The sequence below is a fragment of the Acomys minous genome, assembly GCF_964271855.1.
Source record: "Acomys minous genome assembly, chromosome: 3".
Lineage (NCBI taxonomy): Eukaryota > Metazoa > Chordata > Mammalia > Rodentia > Muridae > Acomys > Acomys minous.
In genome coordinates, this window is record NC_140485.1 from 56,582,468 (window position 1) to 56,595,224 (window position 12,757).

The following is a 12,757-nucleotide window of genomic DNA, read 5'->3' on the forward strand; positions in this document are numbered from 1 at the left end:
CATGGAGGAGCGACCCTCAGGGAGCTACTACTTACTTAGCCACGGCTAAAAGCACATGCGGGTCATGTTCACACTTCTTCAGGGCATCCACACTCTTGGTCTTCCTCTGGGGCCTTGCCTCAAGGAAGACAGCTTCAGACCACAGGATACCTGAAATTCACAAGCAAAAACCTGCCCCTCAGCCTCACTTCTGGCTTCAGAAATGTACCCTTAGGCTCCCCCCAAAAGAATGTACTGAGGACAACCACAAGGGACTCAAATATTCACCTACCCAGTAACCTCCTGAATTATAGCAGCCTTGCCAGAACAGACTGGACAGCATTCTGTATAACAGCTGCAAGCTTTTACTCTTATTGAGTCAGCAAATAGGCAATGGGCAATGATAATCTGAAAGCACTATCATATACTGCTTTTAAAAATAAAAAACAAAACCAGGCGTAGTGGTGCATCCCTTTAATCCCAGCACTCAGGAGGCAGAAGCAGGTAGCTCAGTGTGAGTTTGAGGCCAGCCTGGTCCACAAAGCTAGTCCAGGACAGCCAAGGCTACACAGAGAAGCCCTGTCTCAAAAGACCAAAAAATAAAATAAAATATAAATAAATAAATAAAAGACAGTGGGCTGGAGAGATGGCTCAGTGATTAACAGCACTAACTGCTCTTCCAGAGGTCCCGAGTTCAATTCCCAACAACCACATGGTGGCTCACAACCATCTCTACTGGTATCTGATGCCCTCTACTGGCGTGCAAGTCTACATGCAGGCTGAGCACTGTATATATAACCAATAAATAAATCTTTAAAAAAAAAAGTGTGTGTGTGTGTGTGTGTGTGTGTGTGTGTGTGTGTGTGTGTGTGTGTAATAAATAAAAAAGCACTGGCTGCTCTTCCAAAGGACCTGGGTCTAATTCCCAGCACCCACACAGCAGCTCACAGCTGTCTGCAACTCTAGTTCCAGGGGATCTGACCCCCTCACACACATACAAAGGCAGAACACCAATGTACGTAAAATAAGAAAAATATCAAACTAACAAAACAAACCTCAGCCAGGGATGGTGGTGTAAGCTTGTTAATTTTAGCACTTGGGGTAAGGAATTCAAGGCCAGCCTTTACTACATAGTCAGTCTGAGGCCACTACACCATTATAAACAAAACTATGTCTCTTTAAAAAAAGAAAAAAGTAAGCTAGGTATGGTGGTGTACACCTGCAATCCTGGCACACGATTGTAATCCTAGCACTTGGGGAGGCAAAGGCAGGCAGATCTCTCTGAGAGTTCTTCAAGGCCAGCCTGGTCTACACTGCAAGTCCAGGACCTCCAAGACTACATAGAGAGTGCTGGGATTAAAGGTGTGTGACACCACCCCCAACTATATTTCTTCTTTTCAGGATTTTCAAGACAGGGTTTCTCTGTGTAACCATCCTGGCTGTCCTGAACTCACTTTTGTAGACCAGGCTGGCCTTGAACTCACAGAGATCCGCCTGCCTTGGCCTCTGAGTACTGGGATTAAAGGTGTGCGCCACTACACCTAGCCCCACAACTACATTTCTTATATGCCACATGTAAGCAAAATAACAAAAGTTAAAACCTGTCTTTAAAAAAAAAAAAGAAAAAGAAAAAAGACCGTGCTTCAGGACATGAACCCAAACTCTTTCACCCTGAGACTGAGGGCTTAGTCTGAGTCAGCGAAGCCAAATTACAATGGGACACACAGGTTGTGGTCGCTGGAAGTCAGTCCATCATCCCACGGACCAGCCAGAAGCTCTTACCAGAATTGGGGCACTCCTGCAGAGCCTTGGCCATGAGCGTGTTGGCAATGTTCTTCAGCCCTGCCCGGTACTCCAGCCGCACAGATTCCAACCTAGGAAGACAGGCCCAGCTTGTCCCAGCTCCATCTATCACAGCACAACCAACTAACGACTCCAGCGGGCCTTCTGCTTTTTAAAAAGGCTTTAGCATTTTTGCTTTATATTACCGTCAGGCATGCATACATGTGCCATCACAGACAAATGTAGTCAGAGGAACACTTCTGGAAACTGCTCCTAACAAGGGGTTTTCTATGGACCAACCTCAGACGGTCAGGTTTGCTCAGCAAGTACTCTGTCCTCACTGGGCCATCTTGGCAGCAAAGGAAAGCTCTTGTCTCCTAGGAAGGGGCCAGATGCCATTCTCTACAGGCACGGCAGCGCTGGTGTCCACAGCCTGGCCCCAAGGCAGCAGCCCCGGCTGAGATCCCAGATCCCACAGGGCACAGACCATACTTGACCACTCATTACGTGACAGGCACCTAAGAACTACCCCGCCTCCGCAGTGTCCTCTCTCACCCCAGCAGCCTAAGCCCTAGCTGGACTCCGCACCCACTCCCTGTAACCCCCGATGTGGCCCAAGCTGGCATCACTCACCATCCTCCTGCTTCACCCCCCCAGGTACACAGCCGCACACGCAGCAAGGTCTTGCCTACGTCATGGCTTGTATAGTCCACTTGCTCAGTTTCAGTCTCTGCTAACGTAGAGCCCTTCACCAGAAGCCCACGTACCATGTAGGTCCAGCTCCTTAGGGCAGGACTGGGGCTCCTCACAGGAGCTGTCACCTATTACTATGGCCACAGGATCCTCAGCTAAAATGAGGGAGCTGAGTGAGGAGCTAATTACCAAGGACTCACCACAGCCCAGGGTTCTTTGGGTTTTTTAGACGAGACTTCTCTAAAATGGCCCGAGCACGAGTCAGCTGCCCAATCTTTTCCTCTAGCCGGGAGAGCAGGAGCCACAGTGGTGTGGAGTGAGGGCATTTCTTCAGCTGTGACCAAGACAGAGAGCAAGAGCTCAGAGAACATCCACAAAAGACTGAGAATTGTGCTCAGCTTTTACGAGCATGTCAGGGCTGTTAGACACCTTCTTCACAATCTCTGTGTAGGTTTACAGACACGGCTCTGTACACATGCAACCAGGTGTGCATCGGTTCACTGTATTGTGTTCTATACATATACACAAAGGATGTCTGCAGGACTTTGTATATGTATCGTGCCCATGTGTGTGCAAGGTGTGCACTTCATACAGCAAGTACACACCATGCTACTTTTGATGTAGCAAACCCCATACATCCCAAACTGAGGGTGTACAGAGTTGTAGCAAACGACAAACAAGAACATACTGTCCACAGTGAAAAAGGAGAAAGGCCTAGTCCCAAGCACCAAGTTCCATCTCTGACACTGGCCCTCCACTTCCTTCAGAGGTGTGGGGAAATGGCAACCGCCGTGCTGCTGACAGGCTTACCCCCTGGTTATAGGCCTCCCGGGCTCTCTCCATCAGTTCACCCTGCTCCTCAATCTGCCCCTTCATCATCCACAGCTTGGGGAAGTCTTCGTAGTGCCTCAGCGCTTCCTCACACAGCTCCTGGGCGGCGGTGATGCTCCCCAACACCCACTCCAGTTTCACAGACTTCATGAACACCTGCAGAGCAAACCCTGTCACATGACGGAGCACTTCCTCCATTTATCTGGACGCTCCCTCCCTCCTCCCTCCCCACCACATGTTGGAAGTCAGTCACAGACACCTCCCACACATCTATTCTGTGCCTCACATGTGGCTCCTATGTGAATACAAAAGGTATAGATAATAAAGGAATAATACCAAGATGGGCTGTGGCATGGGCTGTGCTACTCATCTCACTCCTCCCAAATGCTGTGTCTGAGCCAAGAAGCACCCGCCAGTCCTCCCCGCACCCGCCCGTGGCCACTCACTCGGGCAGTGGGTGCGCTGCTCCGTGCCTTGGCCAGCAGCCTCCGGGCTCGCTCATACTCATTGTTCTCTGACTCCAGCTTCACAGCCGCCAGCCAGATCTCTTCGCTGTTGGGGTTGGCCTGGAGAACAAGCACAGCTGCATCAAAAAGCTCGGCACAAAATGACCAGGGCTAGAGCACACTTAATCAAAAACAGGCCGTCTGGAAACTGAGCTGGGCCTCGCCCTGACGCAGGGCTAGTATCCGCACACTCCTGCAAAGCACAAGCTAGGGGATGACAGGGTAGACCCCAGCCAGGACCCAAGCTTACCTGAAGGGGGAAAAAAAGACATATCTGTTTTCAGTCTTATAGAGATGAAGCCTCATGGCACTGCTGCAGCAATGCTAGTGTTGTAGAGCGCCCTAAATTCTGCAGAGCCTCTCAAGCATGTCTCTGTGTCAGGAGCTGCTATATCTAACCTCAGCCCTTCTCCACCGCTAGCCACAGCAGCCTGCCCATGTGGTCAGATAGAAAGATGGTCAAGATGTAGATAAAGTGCAAAGGGCTCTCAAAGGCATGGGCCAAGCTACACAGACACAGAGTCCAAGAAACACAAAAGGGGTGCACTCAGAACTTGGCCACCCTCCTTAGGGACTTCTGCAACACGGCCACAGTGCCTACAGTTCCGGGAAAGGAAAAACCATCTCAGAACCGTGACATCTAACTGGAGGAGAAAACTGTACGGAAAGGACGCCAGTTCCTCTGCAGAGCACATCACCTACTCCTGTGGCCTCTATAGGTGACAGCGAGAGCAAAAGACTGACCCGAGTTAGCTCTTTTTCTGGTGTTTACTCATAAGAGACAAACTTTACTGTTACCCTGGGATATGGTATCAGATTGATACTTATATAGCATTCTATATATATTTTAAATGTTACATGTGAGCCAGGGAGATGGCTCAGTGGGTAAAGTGCCTGCTGGGCAACTGCATAAAAGCCAGGCATGGCCATGTATGTCTGTAAACCCAGTACTGGAGGGCGGAGACAGATGGATTCTAAAGATTAACTGGTATCCAAATGAATCAAAATGGCAAGCTCTAAGCTCCAGGCTCAGTGAAAGATCCTGTCCTTAAAAAAAATAAGGAGGAAAGGAATAGAGGAAGACAGTCTAGGTTGACCTCTAGTTCACAGACACACACACTCACTCACTCACCATCCCTGCCACACACACACTATACATGTTGTAACAGTCGGTCCTAGACAGGTAGGTTAGTGTGGCTGCTGTCATGGGCTCCACTCTCACAGAGGCACTGAAGCACCCAGGCAGCTGACATTTGGTCTTGTACTTTCCAACACCTGGCCTATCGTCACACTAGTTAGAAGGGGATAAAGGGCCAGTGTTCCTGGTTGGGGTGTTCTTTGTGCTTTGGCCCCATAGACCAGGCCATGCACGTCATCCCGTGCCTCTAGACAACGACATATCCCAAGGAATATGCACAGGGTAAGTTCTGAGGCCAGGCCACCGCAGCACCACAGCTGAGTTTGTATTCATGGCCCCTCCCAGCATAGGTATCCTTCACCTACCTGAAAGGCCAGGGCCAGGATGCTCCTTGCTGCAGGCACATCCCCTGCCAGCCACTTTGACTTGGCACCCATGAGCCATAACACCTCTGCCTTGGGGCAGTGGGCCACAGCCCTCTGCAGGAGCGCTTCCAGAGACTCCCTGGAAGACAGAGGTCATGGTCACCAGGAGCTGGGCCATAAAACAGAGCCACAGCCACAAGACGCTGAAAAGACAGTTTCTACTTCAAAGTTCGGTACTGCTAATGATTTACAAGATTTTATGATGGGGAGAGTGTGGGGAAATCTGTCCTTCCATAAAGAATCTACAATCAACTACTGAAGAGGGCTCTATAAAGCAAAGCGCTGTTTAAACAGCAGAGCCTTTTATAGCATGTATCTTGGGGACAGTGATAACACGGCAGTCTGGTGACAGTGAAGGGCTTTTTATCTCCACACAGAGGACACCCTGGATTCACGGATAAAGATTAAGGTCCCTGGCACCCCCATGCCCCCAAAAAAGGTCTCATTGAGAGTGATCTTTGGACACTACTGAGCAGTAGTACTCAGTACTTCTCAGCTTTGGGTACTGCGTGTGAGATCTCTGGTCATCTACGGTCCTCCAACACCTCTTGGTCACAACCCCTATTGTGACCTATTCATTGAAGACCCCTATGGGGCCTTGTGTTCAGCAGCAGCCAAAAAGAAGATGCAAAAGCACAACACACAGAAAGCAACCACGGAAGCAGCACCATGTTCCCCAGAGCCCTGGGCCCAAGTATTCATGACTTTCCTCATCAGTCTGTGAGCCAGCAGCAAAGAAAAAACAGGTTAGTAGAAGGAACTAACCCTGAAACACTTGAGTAGACAGCAGTGTACCTTTAAGCCATGAGTCATGAGGCCTCAGCCCACATCTGACACGACAAGATCCTATGCAACTTGGCACTTAGGACTGTACCAAGTGACGTTCTACACAGTAAAGTGTTCAGAATCACTTAGGAAGTCCTTAAGCTCCCTAAGGAGTTAAACTCTGACACACCTAGCCAGCTGGCAGGGTAAGAAGAGGCCCTATAGAAACTAACATTAAGTAACATCAAAAAAGAAACAAGGGCTCAGAGTCACAGCTGCAACCTTGGTGAAACCAGCAAGGTCTGTGCCCACCCAACACAGGGAAAAGCTGAAGACCCCAAAGAGGCTGACATAGGGTGCTCAGGGACATGAGCCCAGTACCCCAGAGAGCTACACATTTAAAACAAGAAACTACAATGCCTAATTTAATCAGCAGTTACAGCCAATAAGGCAGACCCAAAGGTTTTTCCAATTAAAGAGTACAATTAGAGGAAATTGTCAAGGACCTCCTTCTGTGTACAAAAACCAGCCAAACCCCAGAAAGCTAGTGCAGCTTAAATGAGAAACAGACTGCATGGGCCCTTACACTGTACCGCCCACTGCTAAAGGCAGTGCCTAAGCACAAACAGCCTGCATTGGACACTCTTAGACCCATGGGGCACTAGTAAAGAACAAGCTTCTTTGACGCCTTGGTTTCTCAACTATAAAATAACGACAATCTAATTATTGAAGGGCTATAAAGAATGAGGCAGTTTCAAAGTCCCACAAAAATGTCTCCTCTCACTGTAACCTGCTCACAATCACAGAGAGACAGACCCAAAATGGTGTCACATGCAGATCTTCAGGAAAGTGAGGTTTGAACCCAGCTCCAGACAGGAGCTGACTACGCACCTGGTCCCGTGGTTCTTCTCGAAGTACGCAGCTCGCAACCACACACTCTTCTTGCTAGGGAAGACTTGCAGGGCGTAGGCGTAGATGGCGCGCGCACACTCCAGGGCGTTGTGGGCCACACACTAGAGCAGAGCAATACTATGAGGAAGGTAACTCAGGACTGCCATGGGGCACACAATACTTTTCAAGCCTCTTGCAATTCCCAGTAATGACATCTAGTAGCAAATGTGCTGTGGTGCTGATCTACTTCAACTACAACCTAAGACAAGGACACCAGAGGATGGGGACACCAACGCTGGAAAAGTCCAGAAGGTAGTCTCCTGGACCCCTGGATTACAAGAAGTGCTGGTAAGAGGGGTAGCAGTTTTTTCCTGTAGGATAACAAATGCACACACATACACTAAGCTTATACACACACACATATGTGTGTGTGTGTGTGTGTGTGTGTGTGTGTGTATCACGTGCTGGTTTTTAACTAGGAGTACTATGTATTTTCCATCAAAAAGGTTAAGCTATTCAAAACCTGTTCAAGATAAATCAACACAAAGAAGATGAGAAGCCCCCAGTCTAGCAGACCACAGCAGATACTGTGGGGCTCTGCTTCCTTAGTCTCCTGACTCCCAGCCTATGCTTCAGCACAAGGGGTTGAACCCAATGCCAGGGCCTTATAATGACAAATAAGCACTTCACCATTGGGCTACCTTCTTCACTCTCTTCTGTTTGTTATTTTACAACAGTTTCGCTCAGTTCCTAGGCTGGCCTTGAATCTGCAATCTTATCTTTCTGAATAGTGTGGTCACAGGCCTGCACTATCAGGCCTTGATCTTCTAGATTTTTTTTAAAAAGATTTATTTATTTATTATGTATGCATATTCTGTCTGCAGGTCAGAAGCGAGCACGAGATCTCATTATAGGTGGATGTGAGGCACCATGTGGTTGCTAGGAATTGAACTCAGGACCTTTGAAAGAGTAGCCAGTGCTCTTACTCTCTGAGCCATCTCTCCAGCCCCCCCCACCCCCAATGTTTAAGTGATTTCAGAGGCTAGAGAGATGACTCAGTGGTTAAGAGCACTTGCTGTTCTTACGGAGGATCCAAGCTTGGTTCCCTACGCTCACACCAGGCAGGTCACCGGTAACTCTAGCTCCTGGGACTGTAACTCTGTCTTCTAGCCTCTGCAGGTATCTGCAGACATGGAGCTCATGTGCACAACCCATAACTGTGGTGGCTTACATAAAAATGGTGCCCACAGGGAGTGGCACTATTAGGATCTGTGGCCTTATTGGAGAAGGTGTATCACTGGCCTGCAGATCCAGATGCAGCTCCTCCTGTCTGGAGGCACACCACCGTGCTTCTCACCATGATGATGCGGGACCTCTGAAACTATAAGCCAGGACCAATTAAATGTTTTCCTTTATAAGAGTTACCATGGTCGGGCTGGAGCAATGGCTCAGAGGTTAAGAGCATTGGCTGCTCTTCCAATGGCCCTAAGTTCAATTCCCAGCACTCACATAGCAGCTCACAACCATCTACAACTGCAGCTCCAGGGAATCGGATGCCCTCTGGCTTTCAAGGGTACCTGCACACATGTGGAACACATAAACTCACACAAACACACATAATCACCTATAAATATAAATAAAAATAAAAAAAAATCTTAAAAAAAAAAGAGTTGTCATGGTCATGGTGTCTCTTCACAGCAATATAAATGCTAAATAAGACATATATACACAAACACATTCACATACACACACAAAAATAAAAGTAAGTCTCTAAAAATCAACCAAACAAACAAAATTTAATCTCAGCAAAATTTAATCTCTGTATAATCTCTGTTATACTGAGAAATCCTGTCTCAAAAAAACTAAAAAACCAGCTAGGCATGGCGGCGCACACCTTTAATCCCAGCACTTGGGAGGCAGAGGCCAGCCTGGTCTACAAAGGGAGTCCAAGACAGCCAAGGCTACACAGAGAAACCTGTCTCGGGGAAAAACAAATAAACAAACAAGCTAAAAAACCAACCAAAGAAACCAGAACACACCCAATAGTCATATACATAAAGTGATAGGTAGAGGCTGGAGAGATGGTTCAGCAGTTAAAAGCACTGGTTGCTCTTCCAGAAGTCCCAAGAGTCAGATTCCCAGCACCCACAACAAGTGTCTGTAATTCATCTTAGGGATCCAACACTCACTTCTCGCCTCTCTGAGCACTGAACACATGTGGTGCAGATACATGTAGGCAAAACACCCACACACATAAAACAAAACAAAACAAGAAAGAAAAAGTGATAGGTGGGCTGGAGAGATGGCTCAGACATTGGGAGTACTGTCTGCTCTTCAAAGGTCCTGAGTTCAATTCCTAGTAACTACATGGTGGCTCACAACCATCTATAATGAGATCTATTGCCCTCTTCTGGCAGGCAGGTCTACACGCAGACACAACACTGTATACATAATAAATAAATAAATATTAAAGAAAGAAAAAAGAAAAAGTGATAGGTAATCGACCAGCAAGGTGGCTCAGGAGGTTAAGGCACTTACCATCAACCCCACAAGTTACGTTCAATCTTCAGGACCCGCACAGTAGAAAAAAATAAATCAAGTCCTATTCAAGTTGTCTTCTGACTTTCAAATACATGCTGGAGCATGTACACACACACACACACACACACACACACACACACACACACCACTTTTTTTAGTGGTGAGTAATATCAAATGATAAAGCCATCACAAAATGCTATGACAACATCGATGAGAGCTAGTTTAACTGATCTTCATGGCGGCCATGAGACCCAACAACAAACTGAACAAGCTCAGACTCTTAGTCTCAAAGAAGACTAAGGGCTCCCTCCCTGGGGGAAAATCACTGCCTTCTCTGTTCTGCAGACAGCACTCAGGAGGCAGAGGCAGGCGGGTCTCTGAGTCTGAGGCAGCCTTATCTACAGAGTTTTAAGTTTACAGGCCCCACAGAGAAACCCTGTCTCAAAAACAAAAACAAACAAGAAGGGGTATGAATCTGGGGGTAAATTAATGGCCACCAGGGAGAAACAGGGCAAACTATTAAATCTGTAAATGGAGCATGTACAAGAATTTTAATTCAGAAGAACATGGCTGGTCTGGCAAGAGATCACATCTATAAAACCTTCTAGGTCTGTGTGACCTGGCTGGAACACAGACGTGCCCTTAGTATGCGCGGCAATCCCAAACTATGAAGGTAAAGTTAGTTGGAAGAAGGAAGCTCCCATGTTTGAGTGATGTTTAATTGAAAGGCAGACAAAGTGATGAATCAGAGAAAGATATGACAACACAGGATATGCTCAACTCTCAGGAGAACAGAGGAAGGAGAGGAGATTTAAGGGGAGCAGCGCAAGAGGTGGAAGGCAGTTTTTCCAGGATAGTTTTACAGAGACAGGTTGTAGAAGGAACAAGCTAGACACAGGTGAAGATGGAACGAGCCAGAGAATGAGAAGGAACCAGAAGATTAGAGCAGATTGCTGCAGTTAGTTTGAGGCCAAGCAGAGCAATTCAGTCAGAGGTCGAGAAAGATTTGAGCCAGAACAGCTAAGCTGACCCAGCCAGAGCTCAGAACAAGAAAGGGCGAGCTTCTTCAGCAGTAAGTCTCAGAGGCTGAAAACACTCTAGGCCTAGATTAGACTGAATGAAGGCTAGAAGCTTCCAGCACTAGGCCTTGGTTAATGGACTGAGGCAGTAGCCTCCAAGATGACAAATACCTCAGGCAAATAAAAGTTACTTTAACAGGAGCTGGGTGTGGTGGTACACACCTTTAATCTCAGAATTTAGGAGGCAGAGGCAGGAGGATCTCTGTGAGTTTGAGGCCAGCCTGGTCTACACAGTAAATTCCAGGCCAGACAGAGCTACATAGTAAAATTGTCTCTTAAAGAAAAAGAAAAAGAAAAGAAAAAAAAAAAAAAAGCAAGCCAGGCAACCCTAAATCCCAGTACTCCAGAGGCAGAGGCAGGTGGATCTCTATGACTTCAAGGCCAGTCTGTTCTATAAAGCGAGTTCCAGGACAGCGAAGCTTACACAGAGAAACCTTGTCTCGAAAACAAAAACAAAAACAAAAACAAAAGGTCAGGTGTAGCTGTGACTACACACCACAGGGAAGTCATCTGGTCATCCAAAACACACAGTCAGATCTCTTCATAGAGAAGAGATGCCAATAAACCTGTGAGTATCAGTATCCAAGGTCCACAGTATGTGCTGACACAGGTGTGGAACAGAGAGGCATGCCAAGATTTTCATCAGACACAGTCCTTTCCTAGATCACATGGCCTGATGCTGATTCAACCACTAGAGAAGTCAAGAGGGTCTTCTCTCAGGTGCTGTACCCTGACCAAGAGTACCTAGGGGATTAGTGCTCTATCCAGAGCAAGCCTAGTCTACACTCTTCTGTGTGGCTGCTGACCAAAGCAATGAGCTAAGCTGAAAAAGAGTTAGGACCTCCATTGCCTAACCTGCCCACAGCATCAAGCAGCAGTGTCCATGCAAAGCCCCCATATTTCTGAAAACACTAGAAACATTACTTCTCATTCCTGCGTGAAAAAGAAAAACAGCTATGGTTAATGAGTAAATGTAGTTACGTAACAATAAAAAATAGGAAAAGCTGGGCATGACAGTACATGCCTGAAATCCTAGCACTCCAGAGGAAGAGAGAGAGGTAAGGATTCTGAGTTCACGCCAACCTAGGCGACATCAAGAAAGTAAACAAAGAAGCTCGGCGTGGTGGTGCACACCTTTAATCCCAGCACTCAGGAGGCAGAGGCAGGTGGATCGCTGTGAGTTTGAGGCTAGCCTGGTCTATAGAACAAGTCCAGGACAGCAAAGACTATACAGAGAAACCTGTCTGAAAAAACAAAAACAAGAAAGTAAACAAAGAAAAGGAAGGAAGAATAAACTAGAATCACTCTTGGATGTCTCACACTTCTGTTATCTTCAGAGTGGCATCTAATAAAGACTCCAAATTTATTAACAAGAAAGAGATGCAAAGCATGTAATTCTGTGTTCAGAATAAAGAAGTTGTCACACCAAGTGCTAGGGTCTTTAAATATAAAGGCTTTTTCACTAAACAGAGAGAGCATGTGTTTACTGGCTCTCTATATGAAGATTTTCACACATAGTTCAGTACTGGGAATTGAGCCCAAGACTTTGTGCACGCTGTGCGTATGCTCTGCCAACTAAGCAATACTTTCAGCTCAATATGATGAACCTCTTTGATATATGAATAAGCCTTGCAATAGCATATATGAGGCCGTCCACAGGGCTGCAAAGCCAGGTCCTGAGTTCTATATCACAGTGCAGACACTGGTGTCAAGAGAGCCATTGAGGCCAGGTGATGGTATGTAAACCTTTAATACCAGGACTTGGGAGGCAGAGCCAGGCAGATCTCTTTGTTTGAGGCCAGCTTTGTCTACAAAATGAGTTCTAGGACAGCCAGGACTACAGAGAAACCCTTTCTCAAAAGAGAGAGAAAGAGAGAGAGAGAGAGAGACAGAGAGAGAGACAGAGAGAGAGACAGACAGACAGAGAGGCATTGATACAGAGATACCACTAAAAAGTGAATCACTGGTCTACCTAGATGAATATTTTTTATTACTATGCAGTTTCAACACACAAAATGTTTTTAAAGGGCTGGAGATATAGGTCAGTGGTGCAGTCCCTACCTAACATTCACTAAGGCTCTGGGTCTAATCCTCAGTACCAAAGACTAATTAATTAATTAAAAAACT

At 46.9% G+C, this 12,757-nt stretch overlaps 1 protein-coding gene across 1 annotated transcript in view; it reads right to left on the reverse strand.

Moving 5' to 3' along the window:
- The window catches only part of PRPF6 (pre-mRNA processing factor 6), a 58,674-nt gene that overhangs the window by 2,907 nt on the left and 43,010 nt on the right, over positions 1-12,757 (reverse strand). The window contains exons 13-19 of the mRNA XM_084774833.1: positions 7,011-7,132; positions 5,295-5,433; positions 3,732-3,851; positions 3,265-3,441; positions 2,655-2,788; positions 1,762-1,853; positions 36-150 (exon numbers count right to left, since the gene is read on the reverse strand). Of these exons, the coding sequence (XP_084630959.1) occupies positions 36-150; positions 1,762-1,853; positions 2,655-2,788; positions 3,265-3,441; positions 3,732-3,851; positions 5,295-5,433; positions 7,011-7,132 (899 nt within the window). The remainder of the gene's footprint in view (positions 1-35; positions 151-1,761; positions 1,854-2,654; positions 2,789-3,264; positions 3,442-3,731; positions 3,852-5,294; positions 5,434-7,010; positions 7,133-12,757) is intronic.